Raw genomic sequence first — 23948 nt, 5'->3', positions numbered from 1 at the left:
AGACAGGTGTTCAAATGCTTATTTGCAGCTATATCATACAAATAAATAGTTAAAAAATCATATATTGTGATTTCTGTTTTTTTTTTTTTTTTGATTATGTCTCTCACAGTGGACATGCACCTACGATGACAATTTCAGACCCCTCCATGATTTCTAAGTGGGATAACTTGCAAAATAGCAGGGTTTTCAAATACTTATTTTCCTCATTGTAGCTGTTTTTTATACTAATATATTTTAGGATGTAATTTATTCCTGTGATGTAATTACTCCAGTCTTCAGTGTCACATGATTCTTCAGAAATCATTCTAATATGCTGATTTGGTTCTCAAGAAATATTTCTTACTGTCAATGTTTATATTAATCAATGTAATGTATGTGTTAGCCTATATTAATTAATTCACTAACATGGCCAATGTTATTATATTTGTTTTATTTTTCATTCTTTTATTTTTATTTTCAACTACCAAATTAGTGGGACAGATTTCCACAATGATTGTTTGCTTAAAAACGGTTGAGGTTGAGGCGATTGAATCACTTCCTTCTCTCTGGTACAGAAGGTGTAAAGAGGAACCATCATGGCAGGCGACATGTTGTTGCTGATGAGGGGTTTAGCCAAGCTCAGCCAGGCTGTGATCGAGACCCAGGCCAGCTCTTTGCGCATTGGAGGGGTCCAAGCTGTGAGCCACAGCATGCAAATGACGGCTGAAGAGGGCATGAGCGTGGCCATGCAGAAGATCCAGGTGGGTTTCCACAATAAAAGATATTAATTTTCTTTATAAATGGAAAGATCTGGGTATGAATTTGATTGGATGAGCCATGTTTGATGTCGTTGTAAAATAGGCAGTGCACCTGTGACCATGCATCAGTTACATTCTATATGAATTATTATGCAATTGAGGCAAGTTGCTACAGACCATTGCAAATGTAAACAGTCTATTGCTTCTGAAGTTTTTGGATAATAATAATTGTATTACTTTGATTATTATTTATACTACCGTTCAATGTTAGGGGTCAAGATTTTATTAAAAGCATTTAATAATGCATTTAATTGATCAAAAGTGACAGGCATTTAAAGTGTTAAAAAAAATCTGAATGGGTCTCAATCAACTCTCTAGTTCAGTAGTCGGGGCACTGATTAGGGAGTCGGCCATTTTAAGGGCTGTCAAAATTGTGAAAACATTCCAGTGCACTGAAACATTCGCTCCCTAAAACATTCTAGTTGTACACGATAACCATATGCTGCCTCGAGTAATATGTACGTTCTGTACGATAACTGCTATCGATTTTTTCTGTTCGCGCTGCTTGAGCTTAAATGCTTTTGTTCTTTATATTTTTTGTTTACACATATTGTTTAATGTTTTCAATTAAAAGAAAACCTTAGGATATATAGTAAGCTCGACGTGTATATTGCCTAATTGTTAGCTTGTTTAGAAATGGTAACAAAAACTTCAAAAAAAAAGTTTCTTGTTAAACGTCATTTAAATGAACGAATATTCGATTTTTATTAGCCCAAATATTCGAATACAAAATTTTTGCAAAAATGCCCATCCCTAATTGCTAGACAGGCTATGAACATAATCTAGCTAACATTTATACATTGATTTACGTCTGAAATGTTGCACGTATATGGAACAAGCAAAAGTATGTGTCATAATGGTCTTTAAATGTCAAATAATGTCAAATAATGTCAAAGATATCAGTTCTGCTGTTGTTCATAAATACCAGTGGTGATGTTGTACATTGAGGACGTTGCCATGTCGCCAGAAATAGAGCCATCAATGTCCCAATGTGTAGTGAGCCATGGTCCTTACTGTCCTTACCAGAGCCTGACCTCATGTACACAATATACTGATTCACAACAAAGGGAGCTGATTGAGACGCACCCTCTACTTCAAATAAATGCTCCTCTTTTGAGCTTTCTATTTATCTGAGAAGCATGTATCATAGTTTCCACAAACCGTTTTCATCATTAATAATAAGAAATGTTTCTTGAGCAAGAAATCAGCATATTAGAATGATTTCTGATGGATCATGTGACACTAAAGACTGGAGTAATAGCTGCTGGAAATTGAAAATGGAATATCATTTCATTTAATAGTGTTTATTTATTTTACTGTATTTTGCTGTAAATGCAGACCCCAATTTTGAATGGTAGCATATATCATTTATTAAATGTAAACAACAATTAAATGTTTTGTTATTACAACAACAATATATTATTATCATCTTCATCAATATTGTAATTTATTGAACACTGGTAACCTTTACTATATTGTTTTTAGAAAAAAAAACAAAAACAAGGCTTTACCATGACTCATGGTAATATATTTATGTGTATCTGTTATTTCTTCATTGATAGCTGTATGGCTTTGTGTAATTCGAAGCGCTCTATAATGGTGTTTGGTTGCACCTCTGTTGTTCTCGAGTTTCTATTCTCCACAACACATCTAGGGTATAATAACTCCAACAATACGATTATGCAAATGAAATTTAGGCCTACCTGGAGATTGGATTACTGCCTGGGTTTCCAGAGCATAGGAGAGAAGGGTGCGCTGCCAAGATGTTTGTGCTATCAAAGCCTCTGGAACTGATTGTGCATTTCATAGTGCTTTGACAGTTCCATATCAGAAAAGCATACCTCATCTCTAATTATAAAATGTATTACATTGTGTCTCTTTAGTCATGACTATATTCACAATATAGCTTTAATTCAATTTATTCTATTTCAGCTGTGGGAAAGCACATTAAATAACCAAATGATGTTCATCTACTTTATTTTTTAGGAGTTCACAGGCGGCCAGCCGAGCGTTTCTGATTTCAGCACAGACGTGGACTCCAAGTATGACTTCACAGCTTCAGAGGAGAACTTTGAGAGTGCAGCACATGGAGGTTTGGACAGTGATTCAGTTTTCAGGGACGCTAACGCAGGTGCTGCTAGCACATACAGCCAGGCCACAGGGAAGTCAAACCTGTTCAAAGGCTACAAGGACCCTACCAGCCAGTTCACCGGACAGACGCGGTCGTATCACCAGGATCACTCTTCAGTGGGAGGCATTACGGCTGAGGACATCGAGAAAGCCAGGCAGGCAAAAAGAGACGGCTCCAAACCACATAAACAAATGGTACAGGCGACCTTTTCCAATCCCTCATCACCCATGAGTAACTAGCCATTTGTCCAACCTATATATGTCATGCCTTACAGAGGATAATAATAGTTGCAATGCAATTTGTTTGTTCCCCTAAAGTTAGAAGATGGTTGCAGATATAGACACCTAGGCCAAAAAAATAAATAACTTCATTGGATTTTTGACTGGACATTTCAGTGGGCTCATCCCTTTTTTCATTCCTACATTAAATCTCACTATCAATTGCTCGATTGGGAAAGAAAGCTTACAAAAGCATCGACAAAACACCATTTTTTTTTATATTTTGAGTTAAGAACATTAAAAATCAGGGCTCGACAATATGGCCCGGGGCCAGCATGAACGACGCTCGGGACAGTTGGCAGATCAGTCACTTACCCGATCTGGCCAGTGCTGCATTGTCACAAAAGCTTGTCATTTGCACGTGCTTTAAAGCCCTGCCAATCTAAATACTCAATCACAAGAAGACGCGAAAGAGAACTCTGTACTTGAAGTGTGTGCCGAGAAAGCCGCATCTCAGACAGTGTGCAAATAATTTCTTTCACGTCGTCTTGTTCTTGAATGGACGTATTCTCAAATAATTGCGTCAAAATGTCCGTATTGGCGAGTATCCTTGTAAACAGTCGGTTACGTAAAGCGTTAAATAAAACGCATGTGTAACACTATATTGGATCCGGGCATTTGCTCTTTAAGTGACAGCAGTCTTATAGAATTAGTGAACGTTTTGACAGGGCCAATAGAAAAAATCCTTAGCACTGAGCCCTGAAAATCCAAAATTTTGTGTGTCCAGTAGTTTAAAAAAGGATATTTGTAATTGGAAGCACATAACATAGGTTAATGACACACTCTAAATGCCTGCTCTTTCTCCCTGTAGCTTAGTGAAAGAGCGAGAGAGCGGAAGGTACCGGTCACACGGCTGGGGAGGCTAGCGAATTTCGGAGGTAAGGTTATTTTAGTATAAATATTTTTATGTATGTACACTTACCTTTACAAACTTTTCAACACTCTTGAAAAATCTGTTTAAAATGATGTACATTCTCTTGGGATTAAGTAGCCTGTTATCAGTGGCCTATAAAATGCCATTTTATTATACGTGATTGCCTCATGTGGACAGACAAATTATTGCCAGTTGAATATTTTACACTTGGTAATTCTCCTGTTACTGGACTCTTTCTATTGAGAAATAAATGAAGCATGGATGAAAGTAATTAGGGCATTTCTACAATGCCCATGGTAACTGAAAACCTTTTCTTTTGCATGGTGCATCCAATCCAGCGAGTGGATACCTCTTCAAATGTGCTATTTTGCACTGTGCTGCCACCAAATCTATTGAATTTAGTACTGTACATGTTGTCTAATGCATCATTACTTTAGTTATGGATTCTTAAAGCCATTTTTTGGATTGGTATATTTGACTTTCCTGGTTGCTGTCCTTTCTGGCATTGTTATTCTTGCTCTGATCTAATGCCTGTTTAAATTAGCTGCTTCTCTATCCTCATACAACATGTCAGAGCCAGATTGAGGGCTCAAGGTTAATCTGCATGTTGAACAGTAACATTGTAGACTGCGGCTGCCGCTGATTTGGATTATGGGACAGAGCTTAACCGGTCTGGGAATGTGCATCACCTGTCTCCCCTAAGATAGAGCTTCCCATTCTGCTCTGGTGGTGTGTAACTTTACACGCTTTTGTTGTTTAAATGACAGTGTACTGGTTATTTCTCAGAGGACTAGTGCTGAATACAGTTACAGGGAGTGAATGGCTAGATATAGACAAGGGTTTGAGCGTAAAGTGCTGTCACATGGGAAAATTAAAGGCTAGCGGTCATAGTAGCTCTCTGTCTCTGGTTCGCTGCAAGCTAGTTTTCCACTGACGTACACTAATTGAGACGTTAAAACATGCATCTACTATCATCTGCTGTTGGTGTGTGTGCATGCTGTTATCAGATTGAACTCTTATCTACCACCGTTGCAAGAAAACCTCTTCAGGCATCTGTTTACTACAGTCTCATTGGTATATACTTGCAGTGACCTAGGGTGCTTGGATTCAACATTCTCTGAACCACAAAAGCATCATGGGACTGTGTGAATTTATGAGGGGGATGTGTTGACAAGTCTTTATGTGCTCTATAGGGATCAAAGCTACCGAGTCTGTTCAAGATGACTTACGTTTTATGTGGCATCCAGTTTGCAAGACTGCATGTAACATGCTGTTAATATTATATTGTGTATAGGCAAATTCAACAGCCATAAACATTACTACATTCTGAATCATTGTTCAATATTAAAGCAAATGTTTTTCATTATTAAATATATACATTTTAGTATAATTGTATTATTATTAGAATTAATTAACCTAGTGTTATTTTAATTATGTATAATGTATTATACATATTATACATGGTATACAACAGCAATGATAATAATTATAATAGTAAGAAATTATATCAGATGTTATTTGATAATTATTAAGCATTTGTTTTAATAATTAACAAGAATTTAGGCCTTAATGTTTATGGCTGTTGAATTTATAAATATAATTTGTTTGTGGTCTTATTGTGAATGAAATATTGGTGCGTATTTTTCTAAATAATAATAATAAAAAAAAAAACTAACCTGGTGTAAATGGACCATTTCACGTTCTAATCCATTTCTGACGGATAAAATCAAAATCAAGTTCGGCCCCTAATTTTTTTATTATTTTTTTTATAATATATATTTTGTTTAGTCTAAAAGTGTGTGATATTAAAGAATTTAAGTTATTTTGTTACTCTTACTGACAGTAGATCACTTAAAGGAAACATTGTTTGTGCTGTGATTTATGTTGTTGTCACGGTTGAAGTATTTTTGTGATGTGTGTCTGACCTCTGTCCTCACCTTGACCTCACTTCTGGACATGAGCTATCCAGTTCAACTGTTTTCTGGCTCTCTTCCTCTAGCTCTCGTTTGATAGTTGAAGATAGTGATTAATTGCATCCAAGAATAGTATCCGTCACTTTGGCAGTCTTTCGTGTGGTTGCGTTTTTCATCTGACTGTAGATGTCCCTTAAATCAGTGCCCTAACAACTGTTTTTAAGCAGCATGTTCATTTTGGTGTTTATGTTCAGAAGCATACCTCTCTGTTTTTGTAACATGAGACTTGGGCCCGTATTGTTCTTGGTCATGCTATCAGGCAAACTTGTCCCCAACGTTTTTAATAGTTTACCCTGCACTTGTTTTTGATTGCTACATTTTTTTTCTGAATTGTGTGGTAACATGGATTAGTCTGTATGTGCACAATGGAATGCAAATGTTAAGTGTTTAAAAAGAGCAAATGCAGTACAATGCATCTGATGTTGCAGTGTTTGAGTACCCTGGCATGGCCCCTGTGTTTTCCTCAAGTCCTTAAACTCCTGCAGGCATAAAGAGACATAAAAACAGGAACCTGCTTAATCATCAACCTAGAACTTCCCCAGCAGGCTTGATGAAAAACTTAACCAGGATAAGAATCGGCATCAAACTGCGTTTCTGAAATGTGTATAGTGTATCTGAAATGTGTACAGTAATATATATACTGCCTCTGAGACTAATTTAGGAGCACTTTAGAAAAGACAACTCTATAGATTTACTCTAGATTTTCTCAATCTAGATACACTCTAGATTTTCAGTACTGCTTGTACTGGGGAGAAAAAAATTTTTTTTATATATATATATATATGTGTTTGTTTTTTTGTTTTTTGTTTTCAGCACAAGCAGTACTGAAAATCTAGTATGCAAAATAGTAGTAGTAGTAAATAACTTTTATTGTCCCCTTGGGGCAATTGGGTTTGCGGCGCAATCGCAAGGCACTTCATGACAAAACATCAGACATATGACATAAACAAATACAATACAATGCAATACATTTTAATACATTATACACCTTTGGGTCTGACCAGGCCAGCTGGACATCTAGCTTATTTTGACTGATTTAAGGCTTTTATGGCTTGTGTAACAAAAGAAAATTTGGATCTGTTCTTGGTCCTTAGGGGTGGACAGAAACGACGCCTAGATGGCAATCATTTAAAATGAGATGCCAACGGGTGTGTGTAATCACATACAATGTTATTGGCCTTTCTCACCATTCTGTCTTTGTTAATGTGTTCAATGCTCGGTAATGTTATCCCAAGTAACTTGCTGGCAGTAGTACCTGTCTTTCTGATTATCTTTTTCTGTGATTCAGTGGCATTTCCGAACCAACAGATAATACAGCAAGTTCAAACACTTTAAATAAAAGCAGTATAAAACATTTGAAGCATTTTGTTATTGACATAAAAACAAGCAGTTTCTTAAAAAAAGACATTTTTTGCTGTGTCTTAGTGTGCAAAAGATCAGTCCATGAGTAATAATAATGCAATAATACATGCATGCATAACATTTATAGAGTTGTCTGTTCTAAAGTGCTCCTAAATTAGTCTCAGAGGCTGTGTGTGTGTGTGTGTGTGTGTGTGTGTGTGTGTGTGTGTGTGTGTGTGTATATATATATATATATATATATATATATATATATGTATGTATATATATATATATACCTGAATGAAAGCATTTCTTGCCAGCTTAAACTGAGGCGTTTAGTTTCAGTGCTTGATTTACAACCGACTTGATACCCGTCCTAAATTTCTCAAAAGCAGGAGGGTTGCATAATCAGAAAATTACATAACTATTGAAGAAGATTGCACCAAAACTCGTTATTGATTCTAAGCTCTACCACAGAAGAAGTGCTGACCACAGTGGTTTGGAAATGCTATTTCTGATGTTTCCTTTTTGTTAGGTTCACATTACACAGCATCAGTGTTGTTGTGGGTATTTTTCTCAAAGCAATTCAAAAGACAGATGTAAATACAGCTCTTTTTGTTCAGGGTGGAAGTGCTTTTTAGAGGTGTAAGATAATGACTGTTTCATTATATTTAACTTCTGTAAATTTATGGACCATTTCCTTATTTCTTCTTTTTTATCTTGAATGTTCTAATTGCTTAAAGTCAGCTTGAAACGGAAGTTGTGAGTCTCTTCTCTGTTGTTACTTATATCCAAGTGAAACGGCTTCTTGATCAACAAGAAATGTAGGGTAGGACTTGATTTTTTTTTTTTTCATCATCAATTGATTGGATGGTTTTGTTTTGCTATGGCTGTGATGTCATCTGAGTGACAGGTTGTCCCCCCTCGCGCCAGTAAACACGTCATCAGAAATAAGAAGAGCTGTTGCTGCAAGAGGGAGGGGAATTTATTTTGATTAAAGATTACAAGGGCTCATGAGTTTAAAAAAAAATGTGCACGGATAAATAATTTATAACATTGCAATATTCCATAAAAAACAAGAATTGTCTATTTTGATTTCATGGTGACTTTAATAATCTCTTGCAGGTCTTGCTGTGGGTTTGGGGATTGGAGCTTTGGCCGAAGTAGCAAAGAAAAGCCTAAGATCAGAGGAGAAGAATGGTAAGACAATTATATTCAATTCTACTAGATCTTTACAGATACAGTTTGGATCAGGACAATGTATTCATAATTATTAGTCATTAGTCTGTTTTATTGAAAGTTTCTTACTAATCAGGCATAGCATGATTTACAAGTGATAAATTGCATGCAGTCAGAGTTTTTTTTTTGTTTCGTTTTTGGACTTTAAACCATTTCATTAACAGAGAGATCGTGAGTGAGGAGATAGGATAGAATAGGAAGGAGATTGTGGGTATTTAAACTCCAGTTACACACACATAAACACGTGTGCACTACTCACCACAACCCACAATAGCCTAGATCATAACCAATGTGCATCATTAGTAGAAATGAAAAAATCTTTCCTTCTTTCGTCCTTCCTTTCAGTACAAGCAGTTCTAAAAATCTAGTGTGCGTATGGAATTATTTACTCTTAGACAGGTGAGCGCCATTGCTCTTTTCACTGTCTGTGTTTGCTTTAACTAGAGTGCATGTATAATAATATACGCATAATAACATTTATAGAGTTGTCTGTTCTAAAGTGCTCCTAAATTAGTCTGAGAGGCAGTTTTAATGTAGAGACAAGCCATTTTTGCAGCACAGACCATACAGTATTTATACGCGTCTGTGTAATTGGTATGAAAAATTGGCAGTATATTATTGAAATGTATACTGTTCTTAAAAGTTTGTCCCTCATTATTGAAATGTTTAACTTCGTTCACTACTTGTGATTGTCAATATGTGCACTCCTCCCATCATCCAGGATCTCTCAGCTCAACTTCAAATCTTCTAACGCCACACAAAAGAGCTTTAGTCGGACATATACGCTGCCATTGTTGTTTTGCCATGTTTAAAGGCAACGTGAAATGTGAATTCGCAGCACGTCGTCATTGTGAATTTGTAGAGCGTTTTTATGTTTAATGAAAGATTATGAATGCAAACTTTTATTTTATTATACATTTTTGCATCTGGCAAACACTTTTATCCAGAGCGACTTACATTTGAATTCAAGGTACATATTTTATTGTTTTAATGCATTCCTTTAGTCATACCCTAATCTTGAATATTGGGTTACAAAACATTAAAAAAAAATTAACAGCTTATTTAGTTTGGTGTTTGGATCTACACCCTCATCTTTTGACTCCATAGGCATTAGCAGCTCAAAGTGTCATTGAAATGGCATTATGTCAGTCTGGCTGCATATTAGAATTAGAATCCGAATCAGAATGCACTTTATTCGCCAATTGTGCACACAAGGAATTTGGCACACAAGGAACACAAACGCACAAGGAATTTGGTTTGGTTTCCTGGAGCTCTAAGTACTTGCAAACATACAGTATAATAAAATGGAGATAAATAATTAAATATGTGGTATTAAAGAAAAAACAACATAATATACATCTATAAAAATTAAATGAGTAGGAAAAATTTATGGGGGAAAAAGGAATGTACTTATAGATGGTAAGTAGAAGGACTGTGTACAGATGTAAATATTAATAAGTACTGTATATACCACTGTATAAATATAAATGTGTATTTACACGAGTTATTATTGCCTAATGTCTTGGTGGCATCAACACCATATAGGAACTGAGAAAATGTGCAAATGTGTTCTAAGGACAGCGGCCTGTAACTTTATCTTATCTATGTAGATGCTGGATAATTATTACCTTTGACCTCATCATCACATCCAGGAATAGCTCTAATGTCCTCACAGAGATCATGAAGTCATCTAATAGTTTGTGGGGTTTTGTTTACATGAACAAATGGTTCTCAGCAGCTCAGATTATCTTTGTTTCAAATGGCACATACAGTGGTTGTCTGAGACTTTTGGACCTCTTTGTATAAAAAAGTGTTTATTTGTCCCATTAGGCATTACTGTGCTCAGTTTTCTTGTTTTTTTAAGTCGTATTTTCTGTCGAAAATGTTAACAGACTTGTAATTTCACATAGGTGATAAGAAGGCAGTTCTGGACCAAAGCCCCTTCCTTTCGGAGGCCAACGCGGAGCGTATCGTCAGGACACTGTGTAAAGTTCGTGGGGCGGCCCTTAAGCTCGGTCAGATGCTCAGTATCCAAGGTAAGAGAATGCTGTTTGTATAACAAGCTGCCACATTAAGGTCACTCCTCAAAGATTTGTTAGGACCAATAAGGCGTCCTCCATGACTCACAATAGCTCATAACCTGCGGCTGATTTCTGTTTTAAGTCATGGCCGCTCTCAAGTTAGGCTGGTATGTGATCTCGGCCTGACTCGGTTTTAAAGCCTGGTGATGTGAGTGACTGGGAACCGCTTACAAAAAGGTGCAGAGAAATTGGAGATGCAGATTATTTCCTCTCTGATATGCAAACGTCTAAAGATAAAATAACCTCAAATAAGCTTCCTGCGTTATTTTCCGCACAGCGGTGGAAAATGGATGCTCACTTTTCTGCATGCTGACAGTTTGGGGTCCTCGTACACTACCAGTTTAGACATACTTGAATGAGTTTACAGTTGTAATGATCTTTTCGTCTAAAGGTTTACACTATCTTCTAACCAGTTGAGACATGACATAAGATAACAGCGACAAGCAATTTGTCTATCCACACTCAAACGTGAAAATTACTTATTTTTTGTTCTTAACTGCCAATGTTTGAGTTATGGTTAAATGTGTGAATTTGCCAAAGCATTAATTTCTTAATATGCAAATCAGCATATTAGAATGATTTCAGAAGGATCATTTGACACTATAGTCTGAAGTTATGATGCTGAAAATTCAGCTTTGCTATCACAGGAATAAATTACATTTTAAAATATAATGTAATATTTCTAGGGGTGTAACGGTACGCAAAAATCACGGTTCGGTACATACCTCGGTTTTAAAGTCACGGTTCAGTTTATTTTCGGTACAGTAAGGGAAAGAAATGCAAACATTAAACTGCAGGTTGTTTATTACTATAAACTTTTTTTTTAACAATTTGTTTACACTTTTTTAAACACTTTTTAATAAAATATATATAAAATAAAATAAAGAATAAGAAATAAAATACTGCTGCAAAGTTCTCCACTAAATAAAATACTCTCAGTCTCAAACCAATATCACATAATTAATTTAATGAAAAATATAAATAAAACTATGATTACAGTGCAGCATTACCAATCCCAGCTTGTAGGCCTGCTCATATTTAAAAATTAAGGCTGGGAATCGATTAAAAAAAATTAACTAATTAATTGCACAATTTGCTGTAATTAATTGCAATTCCTCCAAGCTTGTAATCATCAATAATTAAACTTAGAATCACCTAATTAAATTAAACACCGGGGGGGAAAAAGGAACAGAAAATAGCCCTATATTAAAATAATATTAATCAAGTTTTTTTTTTTTTTATATATATATATATATATATATATATATATATATATATTTTTTTTTTTCTAATTATCAAAATAAAATATAGTCCTACAAAGCTATTATTACCAGAGCATGTGATAGAGCAGGTAATTTTACCATTGTTGCCAGCATGACTATACCAGCTCAGCAAACAGAAGTCTACAGAGAAATTTCACGTTATTTGAGCGGACTTTGCTTTTCCAGTGCGTGATCGGTACATGAGTGTTTGGGCCGTTAACGACATAGCAGAACGCGCAGCGCAAACACGGAGTCGAACATTGAACATTGAGCAGAGAGCGCAGCGCGCAGACACACACACACACACACACACACACACACACACACACGGAACGGAGAGTGCGGCGGCGCACACGGAGCGGAAAAGCTTTTTTTCGCCCTGCAGTCGATTTCTTTGGTTTAGGTTACAGTGACGACGGGTAAAACTTTAGAATCAGCTGCAGGGCGGGATTTGCGCTGAACGCGGAGACTTCCGCCACTTATTATGTTCGTGTGGAAACACGAAAATGTACCTATGTTCCGCACACAAAATATTGCATTCGGTCATTCGGTACACACGTGCACCGAACCGAAAGCCCTGTACCGAAACGGTCCGGTACGAATACACGTACCGTTACACCCCTAAATATTTCACAATAATAATATTTATTACTGTCTTTACTGTATTCTTGATCAAATAAATGCAGCCTTGATCAGCATAGGTGACTTATTTCAAAAACATTATAAAAAATATATATTACTGATCCCAAACTTTTGAACAGTTGTGTTGGTAGGAACTGACAGTTTGCTTTCCTGTTCATGACTCATGAAAAGTTGCCTGTCGTTTCCACACGCCCTTGAATCCACTTCTGTCTGTATTGACAAGCTGCTCAAACAGTGTCTAACTTCTTCTGACATACAAATTCGCCTCTTCTATGTGCAAATATGTTGATTATTACTGGTAGGCATGTGAGGTCATTCTCCCCCGCTCTGTGTGCATTAACGTGTATTGGACAGCCAGAACGAAAGCATCTGTGTCAAGAATGCAGCGCATAGATCAATGCAGCACAGCCTCCCTGCATGACATTTCCAAACCTCGGCCACTTCTCATGCACTGGCCTCATGCACAGTGTCATTTTCATCAAGATAGGCAGGATTTTGTAAGCTGCAGATCGCACGACCGGCAGTGAAGGACAGCGACAGCACTGGCATCGGCGAAGCTCAAAATAAGCCCGCTGCTATGCCAGAAACGTGACCTTTACGTTACACTTCAGGAAGTTCTGAAAGGACTGGCACACACAATCGACCGTCAAGACATGGCTAAACTGTTGTGTACAGGGTCTGCTTTTACAGCTGGAATGGAGAGAGTCCTCTAACGTTTTTAGGGCTTATTAAAAATGTCCATATTATAAAATGTGGAAAAAAGAAATACTTTACCTTTAAAAAGTTGTTTTAAATTCATTAAAAGTGACCGTAAAGAAGTTTTATAATGTTACAGAAAGAATCCTTTAAAAAAATGATCACGGTTTCCACAGACATAGTAAAGGGAAACTGTTTTCAACATTGATAATAAGAAATGTTTCTTGAGCAGCAAATCAGAATATAAGAATGATTTCTGAAGGATCATGTGACGCTGAAGACTGGAGTAATGATGCTGAAAATTCTGAATTGCATCATGAAATATAATCTAAAATAGAAAACGGTTATTTTAAACTGTAATATGTCACAATATTGTGTACAGGATCTGTTTCTACAGCTGGAGTGGAGAGAAACATAGTAATAAAAACGTTTAATGGATGTTACTGCAAAATAAACCCAGACAGGGTGGCCATCAAACTGAAAGTGTTTATTTGTGCAATAATGACCACTGGATTGTACATTTATACTGCTTATTATATGGTTGCTTACCAAATAAATTAACAAATGTGCATGACATATTGATTTGAGGTGAAATTAGTTTATGTTGACAAGGCACACACAACTATGCGAGGATTTGCTTGGTTGAGACAAAGGTAAATTATGTATGTATTTTGGGGAATGCAAAAATATGAATGCTGCAGTATTGTTCTAATGTTTGTTATTGAACAGATAGGAATTACTGGCACTATGTAGCCCACATTCCTCAGTCACAGTATCAGCTCAGAAAATGTGAGGTCATCAGACTAATCTGGGTCAAACAAGTGAACCAGGATAAAAACCACGGCAACTGTAAAGCTTTCCTTTTTTTAAAGTTATGATGTACACAGAGGCAGTTATGGAAAATCTTTCAACTTTCTTTCCTGCATTCTGAAGGAGAGAAGGAGAGGAGCTCTCACTGGGTTCGGATCAAGCGGCTTATTTATCTCTCTCTCTATCTCTCTCTCTAAGACTTGTTTACTGTACATCTGGGGTGTACATCTGTCACACAGTGACACGAGAAGGAACATACTCGGTTCCTTCTCGTGAAACCATCTCTAAAATCCTGTTGACATGATTGACGTGCACTGCAACTGAGTAAACCTGTAACATGACAACAGATTTAATACAGATTAAGAAACACAGGAAAACACATGTACCGTTTATACCTGGTATTGACATCTGTCTCAAGTGATCCAATCATTCAAACCATATTCAAATGTGACCACATTTGTAAAGATTAAAGATTAAGTCAAGTGTTGTGTGGAAATAAAATAAGGTATTACATGTTACTATTACTCTGTTCAGTTCAGTAAGGTTTTTTTTTTTTGTTAACACTTTATTTTGTTGACGTAGTCACGTTACTACAGTAATTACTATAGTAATTACAGTAAATTATGCATAATTACAAGTAACCCTACACCAAACCCTAATCATAACTCTATATTAAGTACATGTAGTTAATCAGTATTACTCAGTACTTATTTAAGTACAATGTAACTGTCACCTTAAAATAAAGTTAGACTATTTTAAGGAGTCCGTGTTACAGTGTAATTATACATTTAAGTACTGAGTAATATGAATTAATTACATGTACTTACTTTAGATTAAGGGTTAGGATATGGGTTTGGTTTAGGGTTATACATCATTTATAGTTATTACTATAGTAACTACATGTAGCACATGTAACAAGGACACTGTAAAATAAATTGTTACCAAATAAAGTGAAACCTTTTTTCAGGAAAGACACAAATAAATTAATCAAAAGTAGAAGTAAAGTGTTTTACATTGTTACAAAAATCATCTAGTTCAAACAAATGTTGTTCTTTTGAACTTTCTGTTCATCGAAGAATCCTGTATCATGTTTTTTTGACAAAAATGTTACGCAGCACTATGTGTACCAAATCAGCATATTAGAATGATTTCTGAAGAATTATGTGACACTGAAGACTGGAGTAATGATGCTGAAAATTCAGCTTTGCCATCATAGGAATGAATTACTCTCTAAAATATATTAAATTAGAAAAAAAATGAAAAAGTAATAATATTTCATGGTATTACTGTTTTTACATAATAAATAAAAAAATAAATGCAGCCTTTGTGAGCATAACCGACATCTTACCAACCCTAAACGTTTGAACGATAGTGTATCTATATACTGTTTACAATTGATAAGCAATGTAGAATTTTTCTTAGCTTTAAATTAGCTTTTAGTCACAGTAAATGCATTTGATGTTATCAGTAATACCTGTAAGTGGCACTCTGTCTCTGCTGAGCACTTGTGATCCGATCACCCAGGAAGGATGTTAATACCAGCTATAAACAGGGCCATTGTTTTCATTTGGCAATAGCATTAGTACTATACCAACATTGTATGTGTGTTTAATAATGTTTCAGATGATGCATTCATCAACCCACAGCTGGCCAAGATCTTCGAACGTGTGCGTCAGAGTGCTGACTTCATGCCCATCAAACAGATGACGGTACCATCTACTTTAAATGTTTCACGTCAGAAAATCTGAAAAATTCAGTATTTTAAAAAAAGAAAAACTGCATGTATGTTGCTGGTTGATCTGTGCAGAAAGCTCTGAGCAATGACCTGGGCCCGAACTGGAGGGATAAACTGGATTTGTTTGAGGACAGACCGTTTGCTGCTGCTTCCATTGGTCAGGTCCATCTGGCCAAGATGAAAGATGGTCGAGAGGTCGCCATGAAAATCCAGGTTAGTTGAGGGCAGAAAGTACTATTTTAAACTCGCTGCCAATCAATAATGGTTTATGGTCATTAAAGGTTGTTTATGAGTTTAGTTCATTTTCAATGGGACCACACAAGATAAAAAGATTTAAGCTGAAGCAGCAGTAGGATTTTGTTGCATTCCACACAAAAATCACAAACAAAGCTTCCTGCCTATCGCATACCGTATAAAATGCCCTTTAAAGGTGCAATAAAAGTCTCCTAACAGGTTAATTTGGAGCACCAACTGCTTGAAGTCCAAGGAGCAATTCCCACTATCAGCTTTTGCAAACAGTTGCAACCATGTTTATGATTAGATGACCTAAATCTATCTGAATGTGTCACTTCTCAACTTTTTTTAGTAAAACAAACAGTTTTGAACTTTTACAAAATGAAGTAGCCCCCCCCCCCCCTTGTTAAATTTGCAACAAGGTCAGGGCTGTTTTACTGGAGGCCGCTTGTGTTGCGTTTGTTTGCAGCAACCCAGGTGTTCTTTCCCCTGGATGCTTTTACCGTTTGAACATGTTTTGGTTTACGAAATGAACTGCCTCTGCATAATGTTTTCTAAACCCTGTGTAACACACTCTTGGTTCCTGCAGTACCCCGGAGTCGCACAGAGCATCAACAGTGACGTGAATAACCTGATGACGGTCCTGAGCATGAGCAACGCTCTTCCTGAAGGTGATGACCCCATCACTCATGTTTTATATCTTGAACACACATGATTTATAGAATTTTAGGTAAATAAATTGCTGGAGATTGTCCTGGACCTGGAGGGTAGTGCATATGCGTTGACGCGGGCAGCTCGGGTCGTTTCCCAATCCCAAATCTGAGAGTATACACTTCCTGTCTGCTATGTCCTATAACTAAAAACATAAAAATTTGGGGTTGCTAAGAGTTTATTTATTTATTTATTGTGAAAGATGTTGCTTGCACTCACCAAGGCTGCATTAATTTGATCAGAAATCCAGTTTAAAAAATCTGCAATATTGTGAAATAATATTAGATTTTAAAATTCTCTTTTCTCTTTCAATATATTTTATAAAATAAATGTAGTCCATTTAGTCACTTGATTCTTCAGAAATCATTCTAATGCTGATTTGGTGCTCAAGAAACATTATTATTCTCAATGTTGAAAATGGTTGTGCTGCTTAATATTTTTGCGGAAACCGTGATGCTTTTTTATTCATTTCTTAATAAGATATAGAAAATAAATATAGAAATATTTTGTAAAATTATAAATTTCTTTTCTGCCACTTATGATAAATTAAATGCATCCTTGCTGATTAAAAGAATGAATTTGTGTGAACGTGAGTTTTGACTAGAAATATTTTAAGCGGAAATAATAAACTGATGAAATTGTACTTATTTTGAAACTCTTTAATTGACCCCCTTTTTCTAAGACCTTGGTGTCAGTGCACTCAGATCTATGTTTAGTGTGTTTCAAATTGAGAGCTCAAGGCCTGTTGGGTATAAGTGGGCTGATAGATCTCAGACTGCATGACTGACCAATCAGAGCCCGGTAGCGGTGCGCATGAGCTGCATCATCGTTACAACAGCGTCTACTGCTGCATGATCAATGCCGGTTAAATATTCAGCTGTCAGAGAAGCCTAATCCTCCAAATATAGTCTGAACTTTAATTTGAGCTCGTAAATACCACCCCACAGCATTGTCGATCCTTCTTTTTGCCAGAAGAGAGAGACACAGCAGAGACCCAAAATATCTTTCATGTCAAGGCAACCCTTGTGAAAAACAAGTACACTTTAACATGCTTTTAAGAAAAGTGCATATTATGGTAATAATATACTTAATGTACTTTTTATTTTACTGTACTTAAGCATTAAAATACCTTAATATGTTTGAAGATATAGGAAAAACAATGCTACGGCCAGTTATTCTACTTTGAAATGTATGTTCTGTGTCGGAATGTCTACTTTTGCTCAGTGTGATCCCGCCCACTGCCAATTTACCCAATAGTATTTCGACACCCCGGGTTGCCAGTTGGTGGAAAACACAGCACATTGCAGTCATGGAAGCCAGGAAACAAACTGGGTCAGAGATTGCAGATTGTGCCCGACCTAAAAAGCCTTGACGTCTATATAAAAACCTCTGTGACCAGAGCCATATTAAAAGCAGATAAATCAACTCATCAACTTACAGTGTAAAGCTCGTCACCTTCCATTGTCAATTGCTCTTGACCGTTCGCTCCTGTTGCATGTCCTCAATCTGGCAACCCGTGTGAGCGTCGAGTCTGAGGAGGAGGGGACGGTGAAAACGACTCTCTCCACTATTTTGAATTTGGACTGCTGTACTGCTAGCTGTAAATATTACGTACTGCACCTTTAAGTGCGACCTGAATGTAATTGTTTCGGACACTTGATTGCATGTTAATAGCAATTAAATGAAAATGTATTAGTTTAAATTTATATAAAATGCAATTAGTTGAATGTAAGAGTGCTTTTGGACCCACTTAAGTATATCTTTATTTATTATTTCATAATTACTAGTGTTGTCTTTGAAACATGGTTAAAGTGTACTGCCAAATATACTGACAAGCATTTATGGTAAACTAAAATTTACTTAATATATAATATACTACTATACTTTAATGTCATTTAATTCAAACGCACATCATGTATTTGAATATATTTGTAATGAACTTCTTTAAAGCATGACAAATGATCAAAAAACAATGATTTAAAATGTACTTTTTTAAAAAACATTTAAATTTGACTATTATAACGTGCACTTTTTAAGTGTACTTATGTTTTAACAAGAAGTTATTAAAGTGTACTCTCTTTAAGTACACTTAAGTGGCCTTTTATTTCATTACTATTATTTTATCTGCAAGTACTGTTTTTTTTTAAATACTTTTAAGATTTGAAGTACACTAAAAGACAAAGTGCACACTCAATACAATACAATACACAAACAAATTCAAAGAATTGTGAGTTCAACCTTGGTGAATCACATAATCTTTTTTAAATACAAACTAACCTGCTGACTCATCTCTGACTGTGTCTCTGAACATGCAGGTCTGTTTCCGGAGCATTTGATTGAAGTGATGTCACGTGAGCTGGCGCTGGAGTGTGATTACATAAGGGAAGCCCAGTGTGCTCGTAAATTCAAGTGAGTACATAAAAACAAGCAGGATATGTTTTTCTCACTGCAAATTCAGAGCATCCCGTCATTGTATTCTTCAATCTACCCCTCTATAAAATCACGGGCCATCCGAGGGCTCACAAACGGCCTGCTGGCTCTTAAAGGACGTTTCATGGCTTCTATGTAACTGATATTTGAGCTAAATCTATCCTGTGCCATAACACCCTTTGAAAGAAAGGATTACGCACAGAAATAACACTTCAACAACTGCTCAGAATGATTTTGCACTTCTGTATCCTCATATAACAGCTTCGCTGGAGCGTTGTGGCCTCAACACCCGGCTTAAAATAACCGCTTGTCATTTTCAGTCTAGCTTATAGGCTAGGGTTTAATTTTGATTTAAATTTAAGGAACAGTTTGCACACTGACCTATTTTAAACATAGCACAAATGTAAATAATAACTATTGACAACAAGCCCATACCCTGCGTCCTGTCCTCTACTGGGGACCCTGACTTCGCAGGAGATATATAGTTACGTACGCTTTCAGGATGGCATGTGTGTCTTTTTCCTTTGAGCAAATCAATGAGAGTATCAGTGTTCAGTAGATTAGCTCGGTTTAAAATAAGTTAACATGTTTGCTTCCTTGAAGTATTGACGTAGTGTAAACAGACATTGCACACAGAGCTTTACATCCAGCAGAGCTGAGGAAATAATCTTGACACGTTTTTCTAGAATATCTTCTCTTTGTCAGGTAGTCTAATTGATTTTATTGAATTGGTTCATTTCAACAATTGACCTTTTCACCTCTGTTGTCACTGTTGCTAATTTTACAGAATATATATTTCTCTTATATTTGAATAATTTCTGTTGAATTGCGTTTAAATACCCAACTCCTCCTTAGTCTTGAATTAGAAAAGAGCTAAAGCCTGTGGTCAGTATGTTTTTAGGTAAGTAAAACTTTATTAAAACAGTGTTTGCAGTGTAGCTTTACAGAAAACATGAATGTATTAGAATAATATATACAGTAAAAATAACTGGAGTTAGATGAACCAGTTCGATACACTGATTCAGTGAATCATCACTCAGTAGTGTTTACACAGCACATTTCACTTTCTTATTTAATATTTTTGTCTCGTTTCTAGTGCAAATATCAAGATACATTTACTAGACATGCAGAATGGCATTTTAAGTTTCGTTATTTGATAAATTTGTTTTGTGGTTTATGCTTAATACAAAAAAAAAAGCCAATAGAGTAAGAAAAATAAACTTTTCTTCCCTTTGAATTTAAAATTTCTTAGCCCATCGGCAGAAATATTTTCTTGATTTTTTTTTTTTTTTTTTTTTTTTTTTTTTAAGATATGTCATTTTGCATCTCAAGTAAATATACTATCTTTTTAAGAAATGTTCTGGAAAACAATTAGGAAGAAAATTACTTTTTGAAGTGAATAAGTGTCAATGTGGCAGCATTTTTTATGCATGTATTCATTTACTGCCTATTGATTCAGCTGCATGTTTTCAAAGAATCTGTTGTCAAATTTTACACAACAGTTAATTTGCAAGCTAAATATGGCTCTGATTTTTTTTTTTTTTAAGTATCATCTTATACTTGTATATTGCCGTGTTAAATAGTGCCAGTATCTACCTTATTTTTCAAGGTGTTTTCTGTGAATGTGTGAAACTTTTTTATTAACCACTATAAGGAAATAACGAGAAGAATATAGCGAAGTGCAGTAAAATTTTAAAACTGTTTGCGCTACAAACCAGCGTGTTATGATTAAGACAATACATTAAATAATATGGTAAAAATACCATTTTGCAATTTTGCAGCATAACAAGCTGTTTTGTACAGCTAAAAATAACTGGAAGCGAATGACACCGGAATCCAGACACATTAAAATTACAAATGTCTGCACCAACTCTTACCTGAAAAATAAGGTGGATAGTTAGTAACGCTACTTCTAACATCACCTTTTAGTGTAGCTAGATACGTTTTCAAATTGCTAGCTTGACTATAACCTAGTGCTGCTATAAACTCTAATTCAAAGCTGACGTATCCCTCATTGCTTAGCAAGCTGTAATTTCAAGCTGTCATACCAAATTTTAGGCTCCATCCGGGAATTCCTCACACCCAGAGAATAGCATCACGGCCGTTCCCACATCCCTCAGACCGGACGTGTGCGTGTGTTCATCAGCACGTCCTGTCTGTGGTGCACGTGCGGGGTGGCATGCTTTTACGGGATTGCTGGCTTGTGCTCGGTGACTCAGAAGCTTTGTGGTTTTTGGCAGGGAACTACTGAAAGATCACCCCTTCTTCTACGTGCCAGAGGTAATCGACGAATTCAGCGGCCAGCACGTTCTCACCACCGAACTGGTGCCTGGGTTCCCCTTGGATCAGGCTGACGCACTGTCACAAGAGCTGAAAAATGAGGTATTCACTGGTGCTGTATAACCAGTAACTCTGTAAAGACTGAAGTATGAACTAATAGCCAGAAAATCACATATTTTTAAACGGAAGTTTATTAAACCATGAGACAAAATATTTATTTTTACATATATATATATATAACACACACAAAGAAACGGTTTGCATATGTTTTTTTTTTTTTTTTTTTTGAGTATCATATTTGATACATCAGGCTTTTATGGCTCATATAGTATGATATAGGAGATCAAAACTCAAACTCGAGGAGTAAAAACACCCAAGTTTTAATCAGAGGCCTAAACTGAGCAAAATACACAGTTAAGTGCATTTGCTGATATGTATATGGCTAGAATGTAAGATGAAACTCTGATGGCTTGTAATGTAAATCAATGAGATCTTATATAACAGTATACCAGACTACATGCATATAAATATCAGTTGTCACTATAGCTCCCAATAATGTGTCTTAGTAAGATGATATTTAAATGGTTAATTTTATGATCAAAGCTCTGTAGTTTTTATCGTGGGAGCAAAACAAATAATTCAATTCAACAATGATGATTGAGAGATGTACACATAAACTTTCCTTGAAAGCCTGATGTATCATATTTGATACATTTTAAAAAGATTTTTCCTAAAAAGTTTGTATGGATAATCAAGTAAACCTAAGTTGCTTCAGTCCAGTAAGCGTTATTTTATTATATAAAAAATATTATAAATATTACTAACAATATTGGAGTATGAATTGGCTGCTACCCCATTGGGCTGGAAAACCCAATTTTATTTTTCAGTTTACTTTCTAGTACTTTCATTTCAGTAGCTTGCATATATCATACTGTTTAGCAAGTTATATAAGTAAAGGCACATTCAAATTTGTTGTGGTATCAGGCCACATTTGAAGTGTGAGTCACGTGGTCTCAAATGTGCCCACTATGGAAGCCAGTGGGCTTCCTGGAGCATGATCACCACCTGCTGGTGGAAGGATTTATTTTGCATTAGTAGGGCAAAGTTGAAATAAGGCCATATCCATACCAAAAAGGTTAACGCATGAAGTTTAAAATAAATAAAATGTGTTGACCAAATGCTGTACACTGATGACATAAATGAAGACAATAAATCTGACTGAATTTTTTAAACAGACAGTTTAAGTATGATTTAAGCCTGCATCAGTCATGTAGTTTGTAAACAGTGGGTTCAAAAACCGTTTTTTGTTTTGAGTTAGAACTGATCTATTACTTTATATTAAGTGCTACATATGCTTTAAAGCATAAATACTGTGAATTTATAGCAGTCCAGTGCATGTGTCGTAACCACACTTTTTATTGATGCTCAGATCTGCGAGAATATCCTGACCCTGTGTCTGAGGGAGCTCTTTGAGTTCAGATACATGCAGACGGATCCCAACTGGTCCAATTTCTTTTATGATCCACAAACTCACAGGGTAAGTAAGAGTGTCGTGATCATTCATTGATTTTTCCTAGTTACTTACACCACCAGAAAGTGTAGATGCACTTTTGGTACTGGAAACTGAAATAGAAGATAGTTTAGATTTGCTAAAAAAATTGTTTTATTCTCTGTTATTCCTATAATTTCACACTTTTAATAAGTTTTTATGACTGTACTATTTTTTATATATATATATATATATATATATAAATATATATATAAATATATATAAATTCCTGTATTATAGTGTCACATGATCCTTTAGAAATCATTCTAATATGCTGATTTGGAACATTAATTATTATCAGTGGTGAAAAGAGTTTCTTATTATTTTTGTGGAAACAGTGATACATTTTTTTTTTCAGGACTCTGATGTATAGAAAGTTCAAAAGGACATAATTTATTTTAAATAAATAAATAAAATAATGAATTTGTAAGGCTTTACTGTCACTTTTAATGCATCCTTATTAATATATATATTAATAATTATATTATTAGTGTATGATTTATTATTATATTTGTTTTTAAATGTATTTCATTTGAACATTTTGTACAGTTGTTTTGACTTTTCTTCAATCCACAGGTTGCTTTGCTGGACTTTGGTGCAACGAGGGGGTTTGATGAGAGTTTCACTGATCTTTATATCGAGGTAAACATACAGTTTAAAAGGTAAAGTAAACGAATGTATGATGAATATTTCCTTTCTTAAACTTGCTGTCTTGCTCTTTAAAACAGATCATCAAGGCTGCGTCAGAGGGTGATAGAGAAGGAGTGCTGAAGCAGTCCATAGAAATGAAGTTCTTGACTGGTTATGAGACTAAGGTAGGAAAATACCACCCTGATATTTTGTGTTCGGGGCTGCTACACACGACAGTCATGCGTTTACACAACC

At 35.7% G+C, this 23948-nt stretch overlaps 1 protein-coding gene across 1 annotated transcript in view; it reads left to right on the top strand.

The window, feature by feature from the left end:
• coq8aa (coenzyme Q8A-a) overlaps nucleotides 1–23948 on the top strand; it is a 30346-nt gene that overhangs the window by 5237 nt on the left and 1161 nt on the right. Inside the window, exons 2-14 of the mRNA XM_081378889.1 lie at nucleotides 555–740; nucleotides 2784–3122; nucleotides 4018–4084; nucleotides 8520–8594; nucleotides 10544–10669; nucleotides 15748–15833; nucleotides 15932–16072; nucleotides 16683–16764; nucleotides 19120–19213; nucleotides 21475–21616; nucleotides 22944–23051; nucleotides 23640–23705; nucleotides 23792–23878. Coding sequence (XP_081235015.1) covers nucleotides 576–740; nucleotides 2784–3122; nucleotides 4018–4084; nucleotides 8520–8594; nucleotides 10544–10669; nucleotides 15748–15833; nucleotides 15932–16072; nucleotides 16683–16764; nucleotides 19120–19213; nucleotides 21475–21616; nucleotides 22944–23051; nucleotides 23640–23705; nucleotides 23792–23878 — 1578 coding nt within the window. The 5' untranslated portion in view covers nucleotides 555–575. The remainder of the gene's footprint in view (nucleotides 1–554; nucleotides 741–2783; nucleotides 3123–4017; nucleotides 4085–8519; nucleotides 8595–10543; nucleotides 10670–15747; nucleotides 15834–15931; nucleotides 16073–16682; nucleotides 16765–19119; nucleotides 19214–21474; nucleotides 21617–22943; nucleotides 23052–23639; nucleotides 23706–23791; nucleotides 23879–23948) is intronic.

The sequence above is a fragment of the Scardinius erythrophthalmus genome, assembly GCF_964197995.2.
Source record: "Scardinius erythrophthalmus genome assembly, chromosome: 11".
In the NCBI taxonomy this organism is placed as follows: domain Eukaryota; kingdom Metazoa; phylum Chordata; class Actinopteri; order Cypriniformes; family Leuciscidae; genus Scardinius; species Scardinius erythrophthalmus.
Note: the sequence above shows the minus strand (reverse complement) of the source record. Positions and strands in the feature narration are given on the sequence as shown.